At 35.8% G+C, this 26,211-nt stretch overlaps 1 protein-coding gene across 2 annotated transcripts; it reads left to right on the forward strand.

Moving 5' to 3' along the window:
* Window positions 1-906: 906 nt before the first annotated feature.
* On the forward strand, window positions 907-25,585 carry LOC124843146 (uncharacterized). 2 transcript variants are annotated; one of them, XM_088105746.1, is made up of 25 exons: window positions 907-1,145; window positions 1,412-1,506; window positions 4,031-4,378; window positions 4,516-4,670; window positions 5,305-5,541; window positions 7,410-7,519; window positions 7,628-7,705; window positions 7,810-7,916; window positions 8,475-8,569; window positions 8,647-8,762; window positions 9,420-9,523; window positions 9,606-9,683; window positions 9,827-9,905; window positions 10,065-10,233; window positions 12,605-12,675; window positions 19,074-19,154; window positions 19,237-19,307; window positions 19,903-19,999; window positions 20,081-20,140; window positions 21,313-21,367; window positions 21,491-21,891; window positions 21,988-23,847; window positions 23,960-24,532; window positions 24,616-24,674; window positions 25,032-25,585. In XM_088105746.1, exons 2-25 carry the CDS (start codon window positions 1,460-1,462, stop codon window positions 25,225-25,227), a joined length of 5,247 nt encoding a protein of 1,748 aa, XP_087961872.1. In that variant the 5' UTR covers window positions 907-1,145; window positions 1,412-1,459; the 3' UTR covers window positions 25,228-25,585. The 2 variants fall into 2 exon arrangements, with proteins under 2 accessions (XP_087961872.1, XP_087961873.1); XM_088105747.1 differs by lacking the exon at window positions 1,412-1,506.
* Window positions 25,586-26,211: the final 626 nt, after the last annotated feature.

The raw sequence follows: 26,211 nt of genomic DNA on the forward strand, positions 1-26,211 counted from the left end.
TGGCGCAAGTGTTACGGAAACAGATGACATTTTAATCAAGATTGTATTTCAAAAATATTTTTATCTAATTTTGTTTCAAAATAAAAAATCTGATGACCGTAGCACGACATCAAAACCCGAAATTGTCAAATAAATTCATATTTGTATGAGACTATATTCATAAGCACATTAATAAAATAATTATTGGTTTAAAATTTATTGTCATGTCAGATTTATGTCTTATACTTATCATTCCCATTTTTTTTTATCAAAATTTAAAATTATTAATAATTTTTATTAATTAATAATTTTTATTTTTTTACCGCCACAACTATCTATAATATTTAATATTGATAAAAAAAATTAATATATATTTATACCTTGTTTTATAATAAAAATAATAAATTCTCAAAATAAAATATAAATATTAGAAGGAAAAATATTTAACTTTTCAAGGTTCAAAGCTTCACGCATTACTTTCTCCACTTTAGATACTTTCTATCAGTTAGTTATTAACGGTATTTTCAAAAGTCAATGATCTTTCTATAATTTTTTATTTTATTAATAAAAATTTAGTAGTAGTTGATGTGTATTTTTTATCTAAATAACTCTATCTAAAAACATAAACTAAATTTAAACAAAAAATTGTATTAAAATATGTATGCAAAATTTAAAATAGTTAGGTTTTATAATTCATTTATTTATAATTTCAATAACATTTAAAATTTTTAGCAGTAACAAAAAATTTATTCTGATTTGTTGTGTTTTTAACCTGTAATTACTTTAGTTTTTTTTAAATTACATCTTAAACTAGATTAAATTAATTTTAAATTTAAGAAATTAAAACAATGTCTAAAATTATTATTTTATTGAGAAATGTACTCTTAGGCCGTGCCAGGAGGTACCGAAAGACATAAAACGCATCGTTTGATTCAATCCCTTCTCTTCTTTGGTCGTTCTCTCTCATTCCTTGCCCCGTTCTGTTTCTGTGCCTCTCCACATCATACTCCTATGGTAGATACTGAAAAAACTATACGCAGCCGAGTTTGTCTTTGAAATCTTAATTCGCATTGTGTCGCGTGATTTACACTCGACACGTCTTGCGGAATTTGACTGGCCCGGACACCATTACTCTTTTTCAAATTTCACTTCTTCAACCTCTCAAGGTATAGCATCCAAGAACAACCCTGTTTATTTATTCTTATGCATACACTATCCAATGATGAAACTGATTTCAATAAAAGTTATTTATTTTGTTTTTACAATTTGAAAAAAATTGGTTCCAGATTTCCCATGGATTGATGTTCTTTTTGGCGTGTGTTGTATTTTCTTCAATTGGTTGTTTTTTGCCATTTTTTTTGCGTGTTGTGGTTTGTTTGTGTGGTTTTTAAGCTTTGTCACGTTGAATTTAGGGTTTATTTTAATGGTGCAGAGGAATGTGTGATGGATTCTCTGGAGGGTCAGGGTTTCAGAGGTGTAGATGAGAGTTCTGGAGAGTGCTTCTCTGGTTGAACTTGTCACTCTTCTGTAAGTTTTTTTTTTTTTTTTTGTTTTCTCCCTTTGAGTTTTAATTACTCTCCGGTTTGATTGATGCTGAATGGAATTTGAGTTTAAGTGGGAGAATTTCTTTGCAAAATGGAGAATGTTTGTTTTCATTTAATGTCTAATGTTGCAGATCATTTGCTTTAATTTGAGTAGTTTCTGAGTGTGAATGTAGGACTGACATTTTGGTGCTTAATTACTTGTGTGCTGACCCCTACCTCGGTTCTATGTGTAGACTTTTATGTGTGTATGCTGGATAGGTTTTATGTTGACAAATGTTTTGGATTTGATGGCTGACCATGCACTGGAGTGGAAGTTGCTGTTTTAAACTGAAATATTTGAAGGGCTAGTAGCTTTGGGCAATGTGTTGCTTGAACAATTAAGGGTTTTCTGATGCTTGAGCATTTCCATATGCTACATATAATGTGGGTAAGGTATGCTGGATGAGGGATAAAGTGGGCAACTCAGTTGATGAGGCACCTAGTGGGGTTTGAGGAGGGTTGATGTATGCAACCTTAATTATGAATGTGGAGTGGAAAAGGGCACCAGAATGCTAGAGTATCAATTTGGAAAAATGTGCTTGCTGGTTCATCTCTTTGAAAGTAAATAAAGATTACAGAATCTGAATATCTTCTTTGTACTGTGATTGAGTTACTTATGGCTTTACAAAAATTTCACTTACAATTTATTAGGAATTAGATTTAAGTCTAACTCAACTTTACAGAAACAGCTTGTAAAGTGAATTTTTCTTCCCTTTATGTATTGTAATCTGACCTCATCTATTTAATGTGGGATTTTCAACACACTCCATCATGCCAAGTACTTGACATCTTAAGCGTGGGACTGAATATTTGTGGATGGTATGATAGTGGCCTAATAATGAGTGACACGATAGGCTTAACAAACTTCGTTAGGATAGACGTTATCATATTAGAAAGTAGTTTTAAACCTAACTCAATTTTATAAAACTGACTTTTAAGGTGAGATTTGCTGTTATTTTTATATTATAATTTGACTTTATCTTTAGTTAATATGGCATCTCTGACACAATTTCATTGAAAATGCTTACTTTCGAAGGAGGTTGATTTCTTAATTACAATTTTTTGATAGCTAGATCATGTAATGTGAAGGATGTTTTGACAATTTTAGGTGATACATTATAAGCAGTGGTAGCTGAGAAATGCATGAGAAAAGAGGGGTACAATATATTGTCCTGTTTTTAATTCATGCTTGTTATTATGCCAATGCCATCATCCAAAGTGCATTCTGTAGGCAAATACTTTAGCAGATTTTGGATCTATTTCCAAAAAAATTATATTTTTTGGAGTTAGATGTTAAGGACCTACACCTGATGCAGAGGACTTGTTGATTGAAAGCAAAGCAAGGACAGTGTTCTGTGTTCCTCGAAGTCAAAGCAAATTGAGGGTTTACCATTAACACATGGGATTATTTGCTGTGATGCGTGGTAGGATCTGGGATGAAGGAGGCTTCCTAGTCCCCAGATCATAGATGAGAGGGTCTGCTGGTAGCACAGCAGGCACAACAGACTTTTTCTAGACCAGTACTAAAGTATTGGGGTGGTTACTGCTGACTTAGTCAAAACCTTCAAACTCTGCTTTAGTTTGATCTTTTTTCCTCCCTGTCTATGTTTGTAAGGGTAGTGTGATCTCATTCTCACTGTTCTCTCATTTCATTACACCTTCCTGCTTGAAACAATTAAGAGTTCAACAAACTTGTGAGGAGATGATTACTTGGTTTATATTTGGATCATACTTTACCTTCTTTGTGAAGGTCTTGAATTTTATTTGTGGCATTCCATTTTATTTGTTCTCTTTCAATTTCCAGCAAGGCAGTCTTTGTCTCTGATGGAGATTACTCTCTCTCTTCTGCAAAGGAACCCTTCCTCTGAAAAATGACATTGTTTTCTGTCTCGGGGACGAGGATAAATAAGCTGTATTTTCATTTAAACATTTTTTTTTTTTGTTTTCCGATGTTATTCATATCGTGGTTAAGCCTTTGTGCAATTGCAACCTTTTTTCTGCGATTTGGACTTCATGGATTTTGCTTGTGGGGTTTAGGTGACATTGGGAAGCCCTTGTGTGTATCTTACAACTGTATTGTCAAGGCTGTTAGTATTAGACAGGGTTGGTGGTTTTAGCTGCTATTTGGTCATGTCTCTTGCTTAACTGCTTAATTTTGTGATAAAAATAATATTTGTGTGTTTGGGGTGAAGGTATGATAGGATGGAAATTGATAATTATCATTGTTTTTCTTGGGACAGTGGAATCATGGGAAACAAGTACGCAAAAGAAAATGCTTCTAATGTTTTATCCTATATTCTTTCTTGATAAATGAAATCAAAATTAGAATTTGGCCATTCTCTGCATGTTATCATTCTCTGTACGCTACTAATGTTTAATTATTTTATTAAATTATTATCACTATTTTACTCAATTATAGGTACAATTTATATGATTAGTATTTTATTTGTTCCTCTGGCGCTTTACAGGAATATGGCTTTGCAGAAGTATGCTCCTTCTGGCCATGCACCTCCCATTAATATGAAACATTTGACCTTTTCCAGTAAGATGCCTAAGAAAGCTGAGCATGACACGGCATGTCAGAATCATAACATGGATGTGGATATTGACCTTAGGGAAGTTTATTTTCTCATTATGCACTTTCTTTCAGCTGGGCCATGCCATAAAACTTATTTACAATTTTGGAATGAGCTTCTTGAGCATGAACTTTTGCCTAGAAGGTATCATGCGTGGTATTCAAAGACTGGAGCATGTAGTGGAGACAAAGATGATGATGGTCTATCATTCCCTTTAAATTACAATATGTTAGTGGAGAGGTATTTTTATGCATCCCATCTCCTTATGATTTTTAGGTGATTTATAGTTAATTATTAACTATTATATGGGTATCCTCCTTTATGCACCACTCCTCTTTATAATATCTTCTTTGATGTTGTAATTAAATATTATACAGGTATCCTCATATTGAGAAGGATCACCTGGTAAAGCTTTTAAAGCAATTGTTATTAAGTACAACCATTCCATCACTGGGTATGAATCTTGGAAATGCCCCAAATGCGGCTGATGTACCTACACTTTTAGGAAGTGGTTCATTTTCACTGCTGAGCTGTACGTGTTCTTCGTTTTTTCTTTAAATCATTATCTACTTTTCACACTTTAGGTGGTTTGCAAATTCTTACTATGAATTTACTGATTGTTAATTATGGAAAAAATGAAAATTTTCTTGTGTAGTAAATTGATTGGTGCTTTTGGTGAAAATTGGGTTTGCCCTAAGAATCTCCACAAGTAACTGCTTGTTACTTTAGAGATTTTGGGTGCCAAAAGGCTTTGGGGTTGTTCTTGATTTGCTGTTGTTTGGTGCATGTGGTTGTAAATAATGTTAGATGTTAGAAATTTTATTGACAGTGTATTGCTTAAGTTCGTTTGGGATTATTTCTCCTATCTTCTTTGATATATTCTACAATTGGTCTTTTTGGTAGATCTCTTGACAGATTGACTTTGTCTTCTGCATTACATGAGCTGTGTTCTTTTTCTTTTTGGCTTCTTTATCTTCTGCTAATGGTTTTTTAATGGGGTGTCTTTGGCATAGGGTAGTGTTTGGCTTTGGCTGCTGCATGTGTTGTGTTCTTTTTTCCCTCCATTTTATTCTTGGTTTAGCTTAAGATAATTTGTCTTCCTTTTGCATTTGTATCTATCATTTCTTTATAAATTCTTTGTTGATTATATTGCTTCTCTACTACAGATGATAGGGATAAAATGAAAGAAGTCAAACGGCCACCTCCTCACATGCGCTGGCCTCATATGAAAGTCAATCAAGTTCATGGGCTTAATTTGAGGGAAATCGGGGGTGGTTTCCCAAGACATCACCGTGCACCATCTATACGTTCTGCATGCTATGCCATCGCAAAACCTTCCACCATGGTGCAAAAAATGAAAAATATCAAGAGGTTAAGAGGACACCGCAATGCTGTTTATTGTGGTACGCTATTTTATACAGTAGTAAACACTTGAGCATACATTTAGACCTATTTGTTTAACTTAGTAGTACACTTGTTGAAATGAAAAGTGTTCTTGTTTCCTTTCCTTTTCCTGTAGTGATTATAGTAGACACATCCATTGGTTAACATTAACCAAAGCTCCATTTTCCACCTCTTGAAAGTAAAGAAACTGAACTTGGGAGAAAAATTAAGGGAAACGATAATCTCATAAAAGCAGTAAAGGTGATTTAAATTATCTGCAGTGTTTTAGGGATTGTATTCAGATTTGGTAGAAGATATACATAAATGTCAGGAAAACTGTTTTTGACATCATTGATAGAGAAACAATTGCTCTTAAATAGAATACAAAGACACAATAACCGAAAATCGTAATTTATCGATGGATATAATCTATTCCTACAATTCATGATCATTTGTTCGTATACAATAAATATTAAATATACTGTTAGCCTATTAATCATTCTAATTATCCTCTTAAATATGGAATGCAATTAATTCCTAGTTATGTAATTAAAACTGTACAGAGAAATATTAGCTGCAACATAAATCATAGGATTCTGACAGGAATAAATGGGATTACAAGAATTGTGCTTGTTACACGCATTCAATCTTTATTTATAGTCAAAGGACAATAAGGAATACATTAAGGAAATTTAAAAAGTATCCAAATTACAAGATTTCCTATTTACAAATATCTAATAAGATCTCTTATACTTCCCTTCAAATTGGAGCATATATGACAAATGAACAAAGTTTGTTGCAAATGCTACCTAAGAACCTTTTCTCTAACAAAATGACAATCTATCTCTATGTTTTCGCTCATGGAGGATTGGATTAAATACAACTTGTAGAGTTGCTTTTATTTTTTTGACAAATCAATTTAGCCTCTTGAGTATTGAATGATGTAGGAAAATACAGTAGCAAGCACACTACTTTCCCTGAGGAAGGTTCCTATAGGGTGGACTCTAAATCAGTTTGTAAGGTGAGGTTTATACCCACTTATATACTGTAAATTCACCTTATCTTTAGTCAACGAGGGAACACAGACCGTTTATGTCGAGACATATACATCTTGAGCGTTGAGACTAAACTTTAATGAGTGGTTTGATAGCGGATGAAACAATATTCCCAATAAATAACAAACTTCGCTAGGATATATTCTAACCCATGTCTCTAATACTATCTTAAGAAGTGAACTTTAAGTCGAATTCAACCTTACAAAACCTATTTGTGAGGTGAGGTTTGCATCCACTTTTATATTGTAATGGCTTTATCTCTAGCCGATACAAGACTTCTAACATTCATAGGTTTCTTTGGCCACCAACATTTTCTTATACTTTACAATGGCTCCATCAATCCCATATTTGGATATATCCTCTAGAACCCTCCGATTGTTTCTATTTGGTAAGGTGAGAAGTTCCAAAGTCCTGTTTTTTTTTTAACATGTTTGTCTCCAAGTCTATGACTTGTTTCTATTTCTGTCAAATAATACTTCAGATGCACAACAAGGTGTGGTTATTGTGTTTAGGTTTCTGAGATATGTTTTGTGGGTAGGAGAGATTTTTTTTAAAGGACAGGAAAATCTTAAGAGGGTAAAGTGGCTATTGGTTACACTTAAAATGAATAATAAACTGCTCTAAAATAACACACTGGAGATTCTTGTTTCCCCTCCTTCCAAATATTTTGGACATTTTGAATGAACTCAATTACTGTATATCTTTTCCAAGATTGGATGAATTCATTCTGCCCTATCTTAGTCTTGGGTATTCCATTTGGTTTTTTCATGTCTTTTTGGAGGCTTGCTGCTTTTTGACATGCAACTGAGTTTAGTTTAACATATGCTCTACAGCTATATTTGATCGGTCTGGAAGGTATGTGATTACTGGTTCAGATGACAGACTTGTAAAGGTTTGGTCAATGGAAACTGCATATTGTTTGGCCAGTTGCCGTGGACATGATGTGAGTCTGTTTCTGTACTATAAATATGTATCCTTCAGTTTGTATAGATATATACATTGCCTTAATGTTTGTTAGCCAATAGATTGAACTACATGCTCTATTTAATAGGGTGACATCACTGATTTGGCCGTGAGTTCAAACAATGCTTTAGTTGCATCCTCGTCAAATGACTGTGTCATTCGAGTTGTAAGATTTCATGTCACTAAACAAGTTTATTGTTTTCCTTTTTTTATCCCTTCTCCCAGGCATTTTTTTTGGCTACATTATGTTTGACTATTTCATTTTCATAGTGGCGCTTGCCAGATGGCTTGCCAATATCAGTATTGCGGGGACATACTGGAGCTGTTACTGCCATAGCATTTAGTCCCAGACCAAATGCTGTATACCAGCTTTTATCGTAAGTTTTCTGCACAGAGAAAAAAGGAGTTGATAGTATAATCTTATTCCCAGAAATGTGAATGCTATGTCATGTCAGTAACATTGAAGGTGCCAATTCAGTGGTGATGTATATTTAACTACAATTTGTTGAAATAACACGCAAGCTTTCTCAGTGCAGTAGACATGCAATGCAATTATGTGAACTGTATATCATCCTGCTATTATTGCATACAGTGAAGTTCGTAACTGTCTCTTTCATTTGTTTATCAAATTCTTGATGAAAGCTCTCCTATTTTTCCTTTTATTTTAGTTGTTAATGATTGTGTACTGAGAGATGATCCATGTCAGTTGGGTTGTTCCACCAAATGATTATCACGATTCTTTGATTTCTTCTAGTGATACTTTGAACTGCTGATGCTAGTTTTGTGATTATGACACTGGAGTTTTCCCTTTCAGCTTCAGGCTACATGTTTTTGTCTGCATTCATTATTCTGGCATGATTTATGTGAATGATCCTCACCCTTCGACATTCATGGTTTTCTGTTATAAATAACATGATATTTTGTTTACTTTGCAGTTCCTCTGATGATGGAACTTGTAGGATATGGGATGCAAGGTATACCCAGTCAAGTCCAAGATTATATATTCCAAGGCCTTCAGATTCTGTAATTGGTTAGTTGATTCTTTTGTGAACTATTGATTGATTTATTGGTGAAAAGAACTAATTTGGGATACCTTATTGGCTTTAGGGAAGAGCAGTGGCCCATCTTCAAGTACTGTACCACAGAGCCATCAGATTTTTTGCTGTGCATATAATGCTAATGGAACTGTCTTTGTAACTGGTAGCTCTGACAATCTTGCTAGGGTATGTGTTTGTGTGTCTGTGTTTGTAAGCGCTTACCTGTAGTTAAGAGACATGGATAAATAACTCTTTAATATTCACTGCTTAAGGTAAATGTTGGCTCTATTTGCTTTTTAGAAACTACTAATTTGTATTTATTTCTTACACTTTTGTTCTTTAACCTTTCTGTCGATGTTCTGGTGAGTTTGTGAATTGATGGTTTGAGGAAAAAATAACCTCAAAGAATCAGAAGATATTCCTTTTCTATTAGTAAAAGTCTTTTTCTATCCCTGTTCAAGCCTCTGTTGTCCATTTATGATAAACATCACTGCATGTTGATTAGTGCTACATGATCCCTCGTCCCACTCTCTCAATCATTTGTTAGGGCCTATGTGTTACTAGCCTAGCTTTGAACCATTTTCTGACCACCTAGACATGGTCATTGGGCATTTTCTTTAGTGCTAAGAACACATACAGTTGGTTACTTTTTTTGGACCTGAAATTTACCCCACAAATAGTTTTGAGGTGCTTGAACCTTTTTGGTATATAATATTTATCCATCTGTTATCAAACATATTGATGACATCTATATGGTGAGTATAAAATGATGAAAGCCAAACATAACTTTGTTCAAGATATCCAGCTTCACAATTTTTTAAGCTAACCTAAAAGGTTTGTCAGGTTTGGAATGCTTGTAAACTTAGCACAGATGATAGTGACCAACCAAATCATGAGATAGACGTGCTATCTGGCCATGAGAATGATGTGAATTATGTGCAATTCAGGTTAGTATGTTGCAGAAGTTTGTTGTGATCATTGATAAATGAAATTTTAGCATGCTGATGTCTGCCACTCCTTATTTTGCAGTGGTTGTGCAGTTGCATCCCGGTTTTGCACAACAGAAACTTGGAAGGAGGAAAATATTCCCAAATTTAAAAATTCCTGGTGTGTTTGTGAATTAGAAATAGCTTCTAAAATGATCTAACTGCTGGCACCCTTCTTTACTTTTCACAACATGAAATGTTATATTCTTAATTTTCTGTGCCTTCTCTATGATCTAATATCTGAGTGACTATATTTTATTCCAGGTTGAATCATGATAATATAGTTACCTGCTCTCGTGATGGGAGTGCTATAATATGGATTCCTAGATCTCGTAGATCACATGTAAGTCTTCATCAAATATGATTTCCTTCTACTTTATCTTTCTCTTTAACAGAAAGTTAGAGTTGTTGGCCTTCATTTTTATTCAAATTGCCAAAGCTAATGGTTATTGGATAGTGAGTGCTACTTTATATTTCAATTTGTTAAAATTATTCCATTTAGGGAAAAAGTGGTCGCTGGACACGGGCATATCATCTAAGAGTTCCACCTCCACCTACTCCTCCTCAACCTCATAGAGGTGGTCCTCGTCAGAGAATTCTACCAACTCCACGTGGTGTAAATATGATTGTTTGGAGCCTTGACAACCGCTTTGTTCTTGCAGCTATTATGGGTTAGTTGGTTTTGTTTCTAATCCTAGGGAATTAATGTGTAGGATAGGATAGCTAAAAAGGAAAATTTATGTATAATGGCTTATCATTATCCAATATAGCTACACGGTTTAATTTTTGCTCTTAAATGTAATTCAATCTGAATGATTATAAGTAGGGATGTGGCTGAGTGCTTCTTCACTCAACATTTTCACCAAAATCTAGTCTTCAACTTGGTATTAGAGTGGGTTGAACCCCATATATCTTGTCTCCTATTTTGGTTGAGTTTCTGGTGCTGTCTGCTGCCATCCACCATATTGCACTGTTCACCAGTGTTCATCCACTACAATAGTGAGATCAATGAGTTTCCCATCAATCTCCTACATCTCTTCGGGTTTGAGCAAATCTCTCCTTGGTCTCATTAACTTTTGATTTGAGTTCATAGACTGTTAATGGGCTTGCAATTTTCCAACCATGTCTCTTCCAAAATTTCAAGAGTATATTTTCTTTGTGAAAATATAATACCTTTTTTTATTATGCTGCTTCCATACCGATAAAGTATTTTAGATAGCCAAGATCGTTGGTTTGAAATTGACTGAAGAAATGTTTTTTAATTGAGCAATTCTAGTGATATAATTTCTTGTAATAACAATATCACTAACTTAGACTATAAGATAATTTCTTACCAATCTAGTCAATATGAGACTTCCAACACAGTCTCGTCATGTAGAGACATACATCTCGAATGTGGGACTAGACACTATGAGTGATTCCGATAGTGGGAGGAACAATAGATCCAACAAACAATAAACTTCGCTAGGATAGACTCTAACCCATGGTTTTGATACCATGTTAAGACATGGACTTTAAGTCTAACTCAACTTTACAAAATGACTTGTAAAGTATGGTTTGCATCCACATATATATTGTAAATTGACATTATTTCTAGCCGATGTGGGACTTCCAATTTCAACATGTAGTTCATGTATCTCTAAAGTTATAAGCTCAACATTGCTTAGTGGAGCCATGCTTAAGTAAACAACAGAGATTCCTTAGCCCTCTCTTAATTAAAAGAGAACAATAAGACAAAAAGCTCTAGAGGTGGTAGCAGCGATGGACAATTCTAACGATGGCATTGGCGGAAGCTCTGCCAAAAAGGAATGTGTTGTAATATTTGCATAGAAAATAAGTTTTTTATTTTTTATTAACTTGGAAGAGATAGATTTGGCAAATTTCAAGCCCATTGATAATCATGTGGATCCAAATCAGAAGTTAACAGTAGACCAAGGTAAAACTTTTTCCATATTTAGAGAGATATATGAGGCTGGTGAGAAAACTCATTTATCTCCCTATTCTAAAACCTGATTTTCTTGTGCAGATGGAGTTGTTAATAGTCTATTCATACATAATCATCACATTGACCATTGTAATGTTGTGATTTCCATTCTAAGATGTGTGATAAAGACTCTAAAACAGGAATTATTGAATGAGGAGAAGGGAAATACTCAAATGTGACAGTATTGTGATGCAATTTGGGCTGACTATTTGCAGAAGCTAAATATAGATTTGTGGCTTTGTCCTCTTCCGAACTTGTGTGGATTAAACAACTTTAAGAGTTGAAATTTTGTGAAGTTAAGCACATGAATTTGTAGTATGATAAAACATGCAGCTCTCATATTGCGTTTAATTTAGTGTTTTATGAGAGAACCAAACACAAAGATCAATTCTCATTTTCTTAAGGAGAAACTACTGCCAAGGAACGTATTACTAAATTCAACAACTTTAATGACTAGCTTATAGACATTCTAACTAAGTCTTTGAGTCTGCCTTGAGGGGAAGTGTTAAAGTAGTTGTTAATTATTTGTTGTACAGCTTCAATAAAGCTGCTTTTTTTTTTTTATCTATCTAGCTTAAAGGGTTAAGTCTTTAGCCTTTTCTTTTCACTGGACGAGGTCTCACCTTTTTGAATATCTGAAATCACTTTATGAATAGTTGGGGCTGTCTTGGTTTGATGGTTTGAAAAAACTTTTTTTACTGTATATTTTTATTAAAAGATTTCATAACCACCACATTGTTTTCAAGTTATTTTTTGTGTTTAGATATTTGATTTGAAGAGGAAAGAGTGAAAACAACTTTCAACTTTTCGGTGTTTTCATCCTTTGACGTGCAAATGTTTGAAAAAACTAGCTTCTTTTGTTATCAGTAATAGGACAACTGATGAAAATGTAAAATCATTTTCTTTACTAAGCAAACCCTTAATTACTTAAGCATTGTTCTTGTTATCATACAACTCTTGTGTAAGTGTCAGGATAATGCTGCAGCCGTTGTAATCTTCTTTCATGATTTTGAAGCTAGAAGATTATTATTTTATCTGATTGCATGATATTCTTGCAGATTGCAGAATTTGTGTTTGGAATGCATCTGACGGAAGCTTAGTACACTCATTGACTGGGCATACTGAATCTGTAAGTGTTTAATTGTTGGTTTTGGTTTCTCTTCTTACTTTGGTTTGATATCATTTTACTCTTTTGTAAATATAACGTATGATGTGAGACTCTGGCTTTTTATGTGATATGTAACTCAAGCATGTTATCTGATGCCAAGTTTTGTGTTTCAGATTTTGTTTCGGAAGTTGCTTAGGATTTAGAGTATAATTTGATTAATGTTTCAAATGATTGATCTTTTCATTTATGATTACATCTATAAGTATTTGTTTTCTACTAGTTTGGATACAAACATAAACTTCTTTCTTACTGTTAGGATGTGTGCACCTCTGGAAGAGATTTATTGACATTTTCTGAACTTCATGTTTATCCAGCCTTTTCATACCAAGTTTTAAGTACTCATTTACAGTCTTTGGGAATGAGAATGAATGTAAGGTCTGTTAGAACACCTAGGAAATGTCTTTATAATATCTTCGTTTTATCTTTAAAAATATCTTTTACTATGCTGGATGATCTCTTAAGAGCAGTTTCCGGAGTTCATTATAGGTCCTATAAAGAGTTTCTCTATTGTTGTGAATTGTGGGTTGTTACATGCAAATACTTTGTGTTAGATATTAAGATGTGTGTTTTTGTTATTTGGGCTTAGTCTATTCTGTATTAGGGCATTGGCCCATATCTTACAATATAAATAAACTACCCTATGTGTATGCTAAACACACAAGGGATATTTTCTCCCAATCTTCTCTATTTCTCATATGGTATCTAGAGCACAGGAATAGTTCCAGTCAACTCCACGGTCTCCGGCACCTATCACTGTCGCCGTCGTCACCGCCGCCGCCGTCGCAGCCGCCGTCGCCGCCGTCGCCGCCGCCGCCGCCGCCGCCGTCGCCGCCGCCGGAGTTCCAGAATCGACCGGCGACCACACCATCGGGATCGTCTCGGCCGGGCGACCACCGTCGCACGAAGATCGCGGCGATCGGAGAACCCACGCGCCGCCACGCGCCGCCGCAAGATTCGCCGCTGCCGCCGCTGCCGCCGCGCGTGCCGGCGCGTCGCCGGAGCTTTCCGCCGCCGATCAGCACCGCCGTGATCGCCTCCTCGCCCTCTTTCCGGATCTGTGGTCGTTGCGTCAATCGGAGCACTTTGAATTTTTAGGGTTTCTCCCTCTCTATGGCGTCTTCCTCGTCTACAAACACCTCTGTTGGTGGCTCATCTTCTGATCCCTCAATATATACCAATTATGTGAATGTACACTTGTCCATTGACAAGTTAGATGGCACAAATTATGCAACATGGGCGTCCGACATCAAACTTTGGTTGAAGAGTCAGGGGTACTTAGATCATCTTACTCAAAATGTGACTATTGCTCCCATAGATGACACTTCCCGCTGGATGAAAATTGATGCTCAGTTATGTATTGTTATAAAGTCCACCATTCACTCCTCACTGAAACAAATGTTTCGATCCTATGAAACATGTTCAGAAGTATGGGCACAAGCGAAGTTGTTATACACCAATGACACTCAGCGTCTTTATGGTGTTTGTCAGGACCTATTAACTGTTATTGGTCCGCGCAATCCTGGTCCCATGGCAGATTATTTGGGTAAAATTCATGCCCTTCTTCATGACTTTAATGATATATTACCTCCTGCTTCCACTCCTGCTGAAGAATTGGAACAACGATCAAAGTTCTTCATGTTGTTGGCATTATACGGACTCTCTGATGATGTTTCTCATGTCCGTGATCAGATTTTGGGTTCTCCTGTCATACCCAACTTTACTTCTACTTGTTCTGCTCTTTTGCGTATACCGAGCAAACCCGTCACTGAGACATCCTCCCATACTGATGATTCCTCTGTTATGGCTGCTCAACGTGATGATCGAAGTCGGTCTCGCAAGCCAAGTAAAGGACGTCCAAAATGTGACCATTGTGGCAAGTTAGGCCACAAGATTGATAAATGTTATGCTCTCCATGGACGTCCTCCTCGATCTGTAGCAATGGCAAATTCTGATCCACCTCCCCGATCACCGTCTGCAGACCATCCTACTTCATCTAATACCATAGACAAACCTGCACTCTTCAACGAATTTCTCAGATGGTATGAGGATCATCAGCACTCTGGTTCCACTACATCTGCATCTGTTGCACGTACAGGTACACCTTTTGTTGGTCTAACTCACTCTCTCGGACCTTGGGTCCTTGACTCAGGCGCCACTGATCACATCACCGGTAACAAGTCTTTGTTTTCTTCCTTGTCATGTCCTGATAATTTACCCTTGGTAACAATGGCTGATGGGTCTAGAGTCTCATCTCATGGTATTGGTACTGTTAATATTTTTCCATCCATATCCATTGATCATGTACTTTATGTCCCTGGGTCTCCCTTCAACTTACTGTCCATTAGTCGTTTAACTCGCACTCTTAATTGTGTTATTTCATTTACTAAAGATTCTGTTTGGTTGCAGGACCGGAGTTCGAAACACATGATTGGCACAGGATGTGAGTCTCATGGCCTTTATCATCTTCGTCCTTCTCCACATGTTGGCGTAGTCATGGAGTCACCATCCCTTCTTCATGCTCAGTTCGGTCATCCTAGTCTTGCCAAACTACAACAACTTGTCCCGAGGTTGTCCACATTATCAAGTTTGTCGTGTGAGTCTTGTCAGTTAGGGAAGCATACTCGTAGTTCCTTTCCTCGTAGTGTCTCACAACGGGCGTCGTCTCCCTTTTCATTGGTTCATTCTGACATTTGGGGACCTAGTCGTGTTAAGTCCATTTTAGGTTTTCAGTATTTTGTTACTTTTATTGATGACTATTCCAGATGTACTTGGTTGTTTTTAATGAAGAATCGTTCTGAGTTGTTTTCTATTTTCCAATCTTTTTTCAATGAAATAAAAACACAGTTTGGGGTTTCTATTCGACATTTACGTAGTGATAATGGCCGTGAATACCTTTCTCAACAGTTTAAACAGTTTATGGCTTCTCATGGCATTCTTCACCAAACCTCATGTGCTTATACCCCTCAACAAAATGGGGTGGCTGAGCGCAAGAATAGACACCTTATTGAAACAACTCGTACACTTCTGATACACGGTCAAGTACCCTCACGCTTTTGGGGTGATGCAGTTCTCACAGCATGTTATCTTATCAACCGCATGCCATCTTCCGTCCTAGATAACAAAATCCCTCATTCTATCTTATTTCCTCAAGACCCTCTGCATCCATTACCTCTTCGAGTTTTTGGGTCTACATGTTTTGTTCATGATTTTAGTCCTGGTCTTGATAAGTTGTCTCCTAGATCTCACAAATGTGTCTTCTTAGGATTTCCCCGGTCACAAAAGGGCTATAAGTGTTTTTCCCCATCTCTCAATCGTCATTTTATCTCTGCTGATGTCACTTTTGATGAGTCTTCTTTTTACTTTTCACATCTATCTTCTAGTTCTGTACCTCTCCCTGTTACTGTTGATATTCCTCTTGTCTGTGATCCTCCTGGTGATACTCCACCCCTTTTGTCTTCTCCTTCTTTAGACTCTCATTCACCACAGGCTCATCCTTCACCTCCACCACTTCAGGTTTATAGTCGCCGTAATTGCCTACCTCATGACTCACTTCCGGTGCCGCCTCATGTGTCTCCTCCGGCTCCAGCAACTGAGTCTGACTTGCCTATTGCCCTCCGTAAAGGTATACGCTCTACCCGTAACCCTTCCCCCCATTATACTGTTCTTAATTACCACAGATTATCTCCATCATTTTATACTTGTCTCTCATCCATTTCTTCTGTGTCAATTCCCAAATCTGTGGGTGATGCCTTAACTCATCCTGGTTGGCGTCAAGCTATGATGGATGAATTAAGTGCCTTACAGGAAAGTGGAACTTGGGAGCTTGTCCAATTACCATCTGGAAAGTCTGTTGTTGGTTGCAGGTGGGTGTATGCTATCAAGGTTGGTCCTGATGGTACAATTGATCGTCTGAAAGCTCGACTGGTTGCCAAAGGCTACACACAGATTTTTGGTTTGGATTATGGTGATACTTTTTCTCCAGTGGCAAAGATGACCTCTGTTCGCCTATTCATTGCCATGGCCGCTCTTCGACAATGGCCTCTTTACCAACTTGATGTCAAAAATGCTTTTCTCAATGGTGATTTGCATGAAGAAATTTATATGGAGCAACCGCCTGGCTTTGTTGCTCAGGGGGAGTCATCTGGATTGGTATGTCGTCTTCGCAAATCCTTATATGGCCTAAAACAGTCTCCTCGGGCCTGGTTTGGTAAATTCAGTTGTGTTGTTCAACAATTTGGTATGTCTCGCAGTGAAGCGGATCATTCAGTGTTCTATCGCCACTCGAGTGCTGGATGTATCTACTTAATAGTGTATGTCGATGATATTGTTCTCACAGGAAGCGACTATCTTGGCATCTCTCAGATGAAACAACACCTTTGTCATCATTTTCAAACCAAAGATCTTGGCAAACTTCGGTATTTTTTGGGTATTGAAGTAGCACAATCCAGTGATGGTATTGTCATATCTCAGAGGAAGTATGCGTTAGACATCTTGGAGGAAACAGGGTTAATGAACTGTAAATCTGTTGAGACACCTATGGACCCTAACATCAAACTCCTACCAAATCAGGGGGAGCCTTTCTCAGATCCTGAACGGTACAGAAGACTAGTTGGTAAATTAAACTATCTTACTGTTACGCGTCCTGACATTTCCTTCGCAGTTAGTGTGGTGAGTCAATTTCTAAACTCCCCATGTGAAGACCATTGGGATGCAGTTGTTCGCATACTGAAGTATATTAAAAGATCACCTGGGAAAGGTTTGCTATATGGCCCTAACAACGATACAAAAATCGTTTGTTATTCAGATGCTGATTGGGCTGGTTCCCCTTCTGATAGGAGGTCTACTTCTGGATATTGTGTCTCTATTGGTGGCAACCTGATATCTTGGAAAAGTAAGAAGCAAAGTGTTGTGGCAAGGTCCAGTGCAGAAGCAGAATATAGAGCTATGGCATCAGCTACTTGCGAGCTTGTGTGGCTTAAACAATTGTTGAGTGAATTGAAATTTGGAGATGTCACTCACATGATACTTATATGTGATAATCAAGCTGCTCTCCATATTAGCTCTAATCCTGTCTTCCATGAGAGAACCAAACACATTGAAGTTGATTGCCATTTCATTCGAGAAAAAATCATATCCGGAGATATCAAGACTGAGTTTGTTAATTCAAGCAACCAGTTGGCAGACATATTCACTAAGTCCTTACGAGGACCTAGAATTGATTATCTTTGTAACAAGCTTGGAACATATGATTTATATGCTCCAGCTTGAGGGGGAGTGTTAGATATTAAGATGTGTGTTTTTGTTATTTGGGCTTAGTCTATTCTGTATTAGGGCATTGGCCCATATCTTACAATATAAATAAACTACCCTATGTGTATGCTAAACACACAAGGGATATTTTCTCCCAATCTTCTCTATTTCTCATACTTTGTTTATTAATCATTCAAAGTACAATATAGGGAAAGCCGAATAATGGGTAACAATGGAGAATATCCCTAATTACCAGTTGTTCATATTTCTCTTATTACTAAGATCAAATTATATCTTTTACACTCCTTCTCAAGTTGAAGTATATATGTCATGTGTTGCAACTTCAACACTAGATGTGTCTTGCTCCACCAAAAAATCAAGTTCCATCAATAAGAAGACAACATCTAGAACTGGACCTTCTATCTGAAGGTGATCCTACCTAACCAACATAAAAAATAACAAACAATTTTGGAATTTCCTTTATCTGAATATATTAAAAATTGATATGGTGCATTCTTGACGTATCAATGAACATCACATGGGACCTTAAGGAATTAGCTAACCACACTGGCTGTTGGTTGCATACAGAATAACAAGGGTTCTCTTTGTATACAGAAAGAAAAGAAATAAAGCTGTAAAAGAACAGCTGATAAAATGCCTATAACAAACTTGATACAACAGATGTCTTCAATGGGCTTGAAATAAGTAGAGTATATTGAAGCTGTACTCTATTTCAAGGGAGAATATCAGTTAGCTAGGGTAACAAGGTTCAAACATGTTAAAACATGGATGACTAGTTTTTTAGTATTATATAAAATAAAGTTGTTGATGTTGAACTTTATAATATCAAGAATGATTTTAGTACTTGTGAAAGTCACTGTCTTCAGGAGGAATTTGATCAAAGTGAAGAGTTTCATTGTCAATCTTTGATTAGCCTCTGCTTTCGTGTTCCCTTTTCTGTTGCTTAGTTTATGCTTTTTTCTCTGATGACATGCCAAGTTTTTTCTCTTGGTCCTAAGACAATTGCTGAATTCATAATTTTGGATGCATAGTTTTTTTTTTTTCTTGGGTCTATCTGGTTTAATTTGTTTCGGTTGTTTTCACTTTAGACATATGTTCTGGATGTTCATCCTTTCAATCCCCGAATAGCTATGAGTGCTGGATATGATGGAAGAACTATTGTTTGGGACGTGAGTCATCAATTACCTTTATCTCACTTCTCTTTAGGCCTTTCTCTATATTTTGAATAACTTCAACGTTTTCTGACTATAGATATGGGAGGGCATGCCTATCCAGATATATGAGATATCACGTTTCAAGTTGGTGGATGGAAAATTTTCTCCGTAAGTACAAAAATTAATGAACTAGGCCCGGAACTTTATTTTGCATAAATATTTTTATTTTTATTTTTTCTCAAAGAAGTTCTCATAATAATTTACAGTTGTTAATTTGAGATACTCATGGAAAGAATTGTGTACACTATTGTTGTTTACAACACTTTATTATATGGATTTCAAAATCATTTCTATTTCCTCAAAACATTAAAATTAAATTACTTTAAAGATGATATGTAAGTTAGATATTTTTCTGAGAATGTGGCTTTTGTATGATCTTTTTTAATACATATTTATTGTTGGGTAAATTAAAATTTTGGTCCCTAATGTCATTTTTGTGACTTGCATAAAATTGACTTGTCGAATTTCCAATGCCTTTCCCACTTAAATCAGTGCCTGTTGAAATTGAATCCATTGTTTGTAATCAATACAGGTTGCAATTTGCAATACGATGCTAGATCACCCTCTGGCACTGAATGCTGTTTTCTAATAAATTTAAATAACATTGACTGGTGAAGACATCATGATTTGTTGGACTTAATCTTCTAGTTTTCTGATTTATAAAAACTCGTTGATTGTTGAAATTTATTTTATTATCACCTAGAGATGGGACATCAATTATACTTTCGGATGATGTTGGTCAACTATATATATTAAGCACAGGTCAAGGCGAGTCCCAAAAAGATGCCAAATATGATCAGGTGCATATGTTATTATGCTAGTATGGTTCTCTTTTCTTTAGTCCTGTTTTGGTACTAATGCAGTCTGCAAAATATTTCTAGTTCTTTCTCGGTGATTATCGACCTCTGATTCAAGACACCCACGGTAATGTACTAGACCAGGTTAGTTGATTACTTGTTTTCTACTCTTTCTTTTCATTTGTGAATCTGTTAGATCCTAAGATGTACAGATACAACATGTGTTTCAGATTATATATATATATATAAGTTAATCTAAAGTTAACAAAATAAAAATTTTAAATGACGGGAGAATTCATGCTTAAAAAGTTATCATATGTCATTTTAAACACAATACAAAATGATATCTAATTATTGTAGTATTCAGATCATTGTTGGTATGGAAGTTTAAAAATTAAAAAAATACAATAAAAAATATTTGAATTGTTCATGTAGAATCCAACGTGCATCTTAATAACAGTCAAGACATAACACAGCTACTATTTAGTAGTGTTAGTTTTTATTAGGTTAGAACATCTTTTTTAGCTTGTTACCTATGTATCAATTTATCATTTGGGTTAGGTTAGGGGTGGGGAGAGGGGAATCAAGAAGTCATTTTGGGAAAAACCAATCCTGAACATCGATTCTTCTTAATGCATTTAGAAAACCAACTTCTTGGTGTACGTGGTCATTGTTTATAAAAAGGAAAGTACAAGTTAATTTGGCCAAAACCTTTTAAAAAACAATTAATGCAAAAAAAAAATGGTTTGTATAACGTGAAGGTTTTACTGTATAGAGGGAAAATTGGGAAGTTATATATTGGATGAAATTGATTAAAAATACATCGGATGAAATTTTATTCAAACGCTTGTAAATATATATAGACTGTGTCGTTGATTGAATATGGACTGTAAATTTTTCAATTAATGGCTATAAAATAACTCCTCATTTTTCCGTCTAAAGTGACTCCCACGGTATCAGTTTAGAGGAGCTGTACTCTGAAAGTAAAAAAAGAGTATTTGGGTTCAAAATATCTGACTTGAATTCAGAAGGGGAAAAGTTTGGAGTCTTAAAAATATAAAAGCCTTTTGTAAAGCTATTAAAGTGTAGTGAATAATTTAATTCACACTGGCACATTAACTGATGCATCTGGGGATACATTCACTGGCTATGCTTATGATAAATTTGTAGAGGTACACATAAGAAGCTTTTTAGTGGGTGGGCCCTTTTGTTAAAAATGAATTTATTTGATATTGTGGGTTAAGTTTTAATGCATGCTTTATCTATTATCGTACAACATGCTTTCTAATTTGAAGAACTAATGAAATTTAACTCAGGAAACTCAAATTGTCCCGTATCGACGGAATGTGCAAGATTTGCTTTGTGATTCAGGTTACTTGTTTTCTTGGATCTATTATTTACATATACCTGTTTCCTTGTGGTATTTCTTAGCCATTTCTTTATCCGTCATGTAATCTTATCAATTGTTGGTTATTTATGCTGCTAAACTTTCAGCAATGATACCATACCCTGAACCTTATCAGAGTGAATTTCAGCAAAGAAGATTAGGAGCATTAGGCCTTGAGTGGCGTCCATCATCGCTAAGGCTTGCTGTTGGTCCTGATTTCAATCTGGACCCTGATTATCACATGCTTCCATTGGCAGACCTGGATTTGGTTACAGAACCACTGCCTGAGTTTATAGATGTTATGGAATGGGAACCTGAAGTTGAGGTGTTTAGCGATGATGCAGATTCAGAATATAACGTCACTGAAGATTGCTCTTCTAAGGGTGAGAAAGGATGTTCAACCTCCAATGCTTCTGGTGATTCAGGGTGCAGCACAGACAACAGTGAAGGGGAAGACAATCACATGGAAAGCATCCGTAGATCAAAGAGGAAAAAACAGAAGACTGAGGTAAGTACAGGTTGAAAACTGTAAAGTGAACAATGGTTGTTAATTTTGTAACAACTTTAAATCATTCCGGTTTCCATATATTTTTTTTTTGTACAGACTGAGATTATGACTTCTTCTGGGAGACGTGTGAAAAGGAGGAACTTGGATGAGTGTGATGACAATACCATTGGGAGTAGCCGACGTAGGAAGGGAAAAAGTGGCCAAAAAATATCAAGAAGGAAATTTTCAAAATCTAAATCTTCCCGGCCTCAAAGGGCTGCTGCACGCAATGCTCTTCATCTATTTTCTAAAATTACTGGTACACCGACAGACGGAGATGGAGATGAAGATAGTTTGATTGGTGATTTTTCAGACAGTGAATCAACATTGCAAGAGTCTAATATTGACAGTGATGAATCTGATGGAACTTTACAGAATGATCAATTGAATTATTCCAAGGGAAAAGAAGTATCATATTATGAATCAGAGGACACAAAATCTCATGAGTTAACTGAAACTCGTGTGAATTCAATGAACAAGAGGAGGTTGGTTCTGAAGTTGCCAATTCGTGATATATCCAAGTCCACAAACGAGTTTGATTACCAGGCTGAGTTGGCTGGCTCATCATCAAAAACTATACCAGAAGTTACTGATTTTAATGAAAACAGACCAAGTTTTAAGGATTCAGGTTATTATTCTGGCAGTACAAGTAACCCTACAGTTGAAAGAACAGATAAACCAAAACTTGGCCAGGTGAAAGACCATGTAGATTTGCTGGGGAAAATTAAATGGGGAATGGTTAGGGCACGATCATCTAAACCGATGAGAGTGGGAGAAGCTGTGCCATCGGAAGAAAATCCTTACTCTGGAAAATGTCCTAATCATGATGAGAAACAGAATGTTAGTAGTGGGCATGAGAAAGAGGAAAAGAACTTTAGTGCACCAACCCCTGAATTTGAAACCCAAAATGATGACAGTCTGGTTGATAGTTTGGCAGAGATTAATGAAAATTGTGCTGATACTACCACCTCACAGCCTTTTAATCCCACCGTTAATGGAGGAAAGATCATAGGTTCCAGCAATTGCAGGGACAAAGATGAATCACTAATTCCTGCATATGTGATTCCTCAGGATACTGTTCCTGCTTCAATCAGCTATAGTGGGGTTGACCAACTACCTGAACCAAATATTAGTTTTTGTTCTGTTTCAACAAAACTAAGGTCGAAAAGGGGTGCAAGGGATCCTGAAAGTCCATCCAAGCATGAAATAAAATCGTCCGTGCTAAAGAATACTGTGTGTAGCTCTAATGATAATACTACTTTGAACAATGATGAACAGCATGTGCTTGTGGATGACAACACTAGAGATAAATCCAATCTGGGAGAGAATGTATCTCAAGAAATAGATCCTCAGATTAGAGAGAATAGTACTTCACAGGATTTGCTAGAACCACAAGCACAAAGAGATAAAATGTATAAAGCGGTTTATAGAAGGTCAAGATCACATAGGGCTGTGACTAATTTAGCTGACAGTGGTGGCCAGGGTGAATCTACTTCAAATGGGAGCAACAGTAATTTCAACACCGCAGCAGACTTCTGTAATGGCACAAATGAGGCTGTTCATATCAATGGCTCCTTAGAGTTGGAACCAATTACTTGTGACCCAAACTATGAGCAGAATAATTGCAAAGTGCTGCAAGGACATCATGGAGATTCTATTATTAAAAGTCCACAAAATGTTTCCACAAGTGGAGGACAACTCACAGAAGAAGAAAGGGGTTCTAGCTCAAAATTGACTGTTGGTTTGAGGTCTACTAGGAGTCGGAGATCTAGTTATAATATTCGTGAGACTAGTCCTGTAAATAAAAGGAAATCACTACAATCGAATGTGAAAGTATCATGGTTGTTGTTATCAACCCATGAAGAAGGATGCAGATATATTCCACAACAGGGAGATGAAGTTGTATATTTGAGACAGGTTACACATAATATTTATCTGATAGTAGCATATTTTTAAAACTTTTACATGTGATTTTTTTTTTAATTTTAAAACTTGAACGTGTTAACCTATGAAAATATCTATTTTTCAGGGACACCAAGAGTATATAGATTATTGTCGTAAAAATGAGTCAGGGCCTTGGAATTCACTCAAGGGACATATAAGAGCTGTAGAATATTGTAGAGTTCAAAGCCTGGAGTATTCCCATCTTGCAGGATCTGGTGATAGCTGCTGCAAAATGAACCTTCAGTTCGTAGATCCTAATTCAAGTGTTGTTGGGAAATCTTTTAAGTTAACCCTACCTGAAGTTACTAATTTCCCAGATTTTCTAGTTGAAAGAACTAGGTTTGATGCCGCTATGCAAAGAAATTGGACACGCAGGGATAAATGCAGGGTTTGGTGGAGAAGTGAGGATAATTCCTCTGGTAATTGGTGGGATGGTCGAATTTTGTGCGTAAAAGCCAAGTCTTCTGAATTTTCAGACAGTCCATGGGAGAGCTGTACTGTTCGGTACAAAAATGACCTCACTGAAACGCATTTGCATAGTCCTTGGGAGCTTTTTGATGCTGAAACTGTATGGGAACAGCCTCACATTGATGATAGCATGAGAAATAAACTGCAATCTGCTCTCACCAAATTACTGCAGTCAGGCAACACAGTCCAGGTATCTGTCCAAACATTCCTATAGAATGTTGAGTTTGTGCGCAGGTAGATGTAAATATTTACTTCTTTTTTATTAATATCCAGGATCGTTACGGAGTGCATGAATTGAAGAAGATTTCAAGCAAATCCAAGTTTATAAACAGGTAATCCATCTATATCCTTTTTGCACGAAATTGTGAAACGTAAGAAAATGTTACGTTGTTTGGTACCGTGACGAGGTTATGGATAATAAATCATTATAGCTATTTTATAAATAGTAACGGAGGAGATCAGAGTAAAATAAGATTTTGGTGTAATTTAGTCTGTTCCAGTTAAACTACAAAAATGTATTCCTGTTATTGGATGGGAGACAAAAATAGCTCGGTTTTTAATTCCCTCAATTTCCCCTCCAATCCAAAATTTTGAATCAAACAAGAAAATTAAAAAATCTATCCCCTCTCTCACTTTCTTTTATTTTCCTCCAATCAAGCACATCGTAAATATGTCTGCTAAATTTGCAGGTATCCTGTTCCTATATCACTTGAATTGGTGCAGTCAAGACTGAAGAACAATTACTACCGTAGTTTGGAGGCTCTGCAGCACGATGTGGCAAATTTACTGGCTAATTCCACTTCCTTTTTTGAAAAGGATGCCGAGATTTCAGCAAAAATCAAACGCCTATCAGAATGGTTCACACGAACATTATCACCTCTATAGCTCCAGCTTTTCTTTCTGGGGCCACAGGCCAGCATTAATTCCAAAGCATAATAGCTGGTTATTTTCCCCCATATATTTTTTGTAGATATATATTTTTTAATTGTACCTTGGATTAGTTTTTTCTTGCTCTCTCAATTAGCCTCTGAGAATAGACATAGGAATATCGGGATAAAGTAGCATTATGCTGTGGAAAATTCCTGCGGCTACATTCATTGTTTGTACAGAGACAACACATTGATAGCAAATGCATAATTCGAATTTAGAATTTGTGGGTAAGGTTGAGGTATTTGCTACCGATACGATACAATTTTGATAATTGTAGTATGAAGATATGAAGTAAGTTTAATTTTGTTTTAAACTTAACTTTTCATAATTCAGTCTAATATTCTTTTTGTATTTTATTTAAGTCTTTACTATTTCGATTCTTTGACAATTATTTTTTTATTTTTGTAATTGGCATATTATTTAGTTGTTTATTTAAGAAGTAGTATATCTCTTAGGTGTGTTTATGGATGGTTTTGGATTAAGTTTCATTAATTTTTTACTTGACTTGATTCAAATAGTTTGAATTGAATTACATTGATTTGTGTTATATATCTTACTAAATTTGAACCCAACCAACTTAACTATTAAGTTAGGTTTCCTTAAAAAAGAAGTTAATGGTTTAGGCTGGATGGAATATTTAAAAATTAAAATTGATCTTATAATTTTAAACATTAGCTTTTATCAATGCATTTTAATATAAATTTTGATTTTTTTTATGTATTTAAATAATGTATTTAAACAAGTTAAATAAATTTAGATTAAAAAACATTAATGCAATGACAGTTTGGGACAAGAAGAAAAATGTCTATCAATCCTTTTTATAAATTAAAATTAAAAATATTTATTATATTTGATTGCATTTCGGCTAAGACATGCTTACTATTGTGCAAGATTCCGAGTCTAAAGAAACTATATATTTTTATGAATTTCATAAATTTA

Source organism: Vigna umbellata, chromosome 2, assembly GCF_029865625.1.
Source record: "Vigna umbellata cultivar VRB3 chromosome 2, Vumbellata_1.0, whole genome shotgun sequence".
NCBI lineage: Eukaryota > Viridiplantae > Streptophyta > Magnoliopsida > Fabales > Fabaceae > Vigna > Vigna umbellata.

Coding starts and splice junctions, on each gene's coding strand:
- LOC124843146 (XM_088105746.1), top strand. CDS start 1,460: ATGAGAGTTCTGGAGAGTGCTTCTCTGGTTGAACTTGTCACTCTTCT. Junction 9,524..9,605: donor GTGAATTATGTGCAATTCAG/GTTAGTATGTTG, acceptor CTTATTTTGCAG/TGGTTGTGCAGTTGCATCCC. Junction 9,684..9,826: donor CCCAAATTTAAAAATTCCTG/GTGTGTTTGTGA, acceptor ATTTTATTCCAG/GTTGAATCATGATAATATAG.